This window comes from Telmatherina bonti (genome assembly GCF_933228915.1).
Source record: "Telmatherina bonti genome assembly, chromosome: 20".
Lineage (NCBI taxonomy): Eukaryota > Metazoa > Chordata > Actinopteri > Atheriniformes > Telmatherinidae > Telmatherina > Telmatherina bonti.
The window spans coordinates 4708973-4711037 of NC_136618.1; the positions used below are offsets into that span (position 1 = coordinate 4708973).

The following is a 2065-nucleotide window of genomic DNA, read 5'->3' on the forward strand; positions in this document are numbered from 1 at the left end:
TCACGGACACAAGTTCAAGTCCTTTTAAGGAAGCTGCAGCATCAGAGGCTCATTCAGCTTCTTTTCCTCTTCCTCACCAGTACATCCTCACCAGTACATCCTCACCAGTACATCCTACCAGTACATCCTCACCAGTACATCCTACCAGTACATCCTACCAGTACATCCTCACCAGTACATCCTCACCAGTACATCCTACCAGTACATCCTACCAGTACATCCTCACCAGTACATCCTCACCAGTACATCCTACCAGTACATCCTCACCAGTACATCCTCACCAGTACATCCTCACCAGTACATCCTACCAGTACATCCTCACCAGTACATCCTACCAGTACATCCTCACCAGTACATCCTACCAGTACATCCTACCAGTACATCCTCACCAGTACATCCTCACCAGTACATCCTACCAGTACATCCTTCCTGACCAGTAAAACAGGCTCCAGTTTACAGACTGGAGACCAGTAAAGTTGGAGAAGCGGACCGGAGCGGGTGTCCGGCGGGGTTCTGCTCGCTGCCTCCGCGGCTGGAAGTCAGTCTCTTCCCGCTGCGATGTGTGGCGGAGAACGGTCCGCTTCACCGGGTCCGAGCCGCGGAGCTGCTCGCGGAGATTCTGAGCGTGACGTCGGCTTCTTCCCGTAGGGAAAGCGGCTTGTAAAGCGTCCGTGAACGCACCATTCAGCTGTCAAACTGACCCTGCTCCTCTTCGGCCGGCCCTGAACGCACCATTCAGCTGTCAAACTGACCCTGCTCCTCTTCGACCGGCCGTGAACGCACCATTCAGCTGTCAAACTGACCCTGCTCCTCTTCGGCCGGCCGTGAACGCACCATTCAGCTGTCAAACTGACCCTGCTCCTCTTCGACCGGCCGTGAACGCACCATTCAGCTGTCAAACTGACCCTGCTCCTCTTCGGCCGGCCGTGAACGCACCATTCAGCTGTCAAACTGACCCTGCTCCTCTTCGGCCGGCCGTGAACGCACCATTCAGCTGTCAAACTGACCCTGCTCCGCTTCGGCCTGCCGTGAAAGGCACCATTCAGCTGTCATACTGACCCTGCTCCGCTTCGACCGGCCGTGAACGCACCATTCAGCTGTCAAACTGACCCCGAAACTTTCAACCGTCACGCAGAGCGTCAGTGAACGCACCACGCTCCGTTCAAACCAAACACCGTGATTTCTGCGTGTTTCCCGCACGCGCCTCCCGCAGCTGGAGAAGAAGTGATATTCACCTGCTGCCAGTACTCCTCCAGGGACGGTAGGGCTGAGAAATAGCCCGTGTCGTGAACTATTTGTAGTTCCTGGAAGATGCTGCACATCGGTAAAACATCCATCTTTATCCACAACTTTTCTGTTAACGTGCAGAAACAGACGGTACCGCTGCAACCGAACGGAACCAGGTCGGCAGGATAAAGGAGTCTAAACGGTCCGGGACGTGTTTCCAGTCCTCCGGTTCCTCCTGCTCTGCTCTCGGTGCCAAACAGCGGACTGATGAGGAACAACTGCGCTCTGAAAACTTCCCTATTCAAACCTCCATGCCCGCGACCACGCCCCCTCCACGCTGCGCTGCCATCCGCGTTTCCACCAATCAGCGCGCTGCCATCCGCGTTTCCACCAATCACAGGCAAGTAGCGTAAGGAACGGCAAATGATATCACGGTAGACCAATTACCATCGTCGTCTGGTTCAGTTCGGCTCATTCGCTGCGTTGATTGGTTAGTTTGACTGCGAGTCGCTCGCCACTGATTGGCTGGTTATTTTTAGGCGCGTATATAAGGCAGCGGCGCGTTTCTTTCCCCGTAATGTTCACGCCACGGCCGGCCACGCGGTTCACCGCAGAGAGCCGCCATAGACTCACTGTGATGTGGAAAACAAGTCCACCGGTAAAACTTCTGTCACCTGGAACTGCAGCCGTGTTGCTACAGAGATGGACAAGTCCGCCATTCTCCATCTCTGCGGCTTTCCATCCGTACCGTGCTTTTTGTCCTTTACGGGACTACGTACAGCGTGTTTTAATGGCTTTATTGCAATAGAAATAAACATATTTTCAAGAAATGTTTATT

General features: G+C 54.2%; 1 protein-coding gene across 1 annotated transcript in view; it reads right to left on the bottom strand.

Moving 5' to 3' along the window:
• The window catches only part of LOC306770633 (Krueppel-like factor 6), a 5269-nt gene extending 3798 nt beyond the window's left edge, over positions 1 to 1471 (bottom strand). The window contains 1 exon segment of the mRNA XM_079259523.1: positions 1236 to 1471. Within this exon segment, the coding sequence (XP_079115649.1) occupies positions 1236 to 1337 (102 nt within the window). The 5' untranslated portion in view covers positions 1338 to 1471.
• Positions 1472 to 2065: the final 594 nt, after the last annotated feature.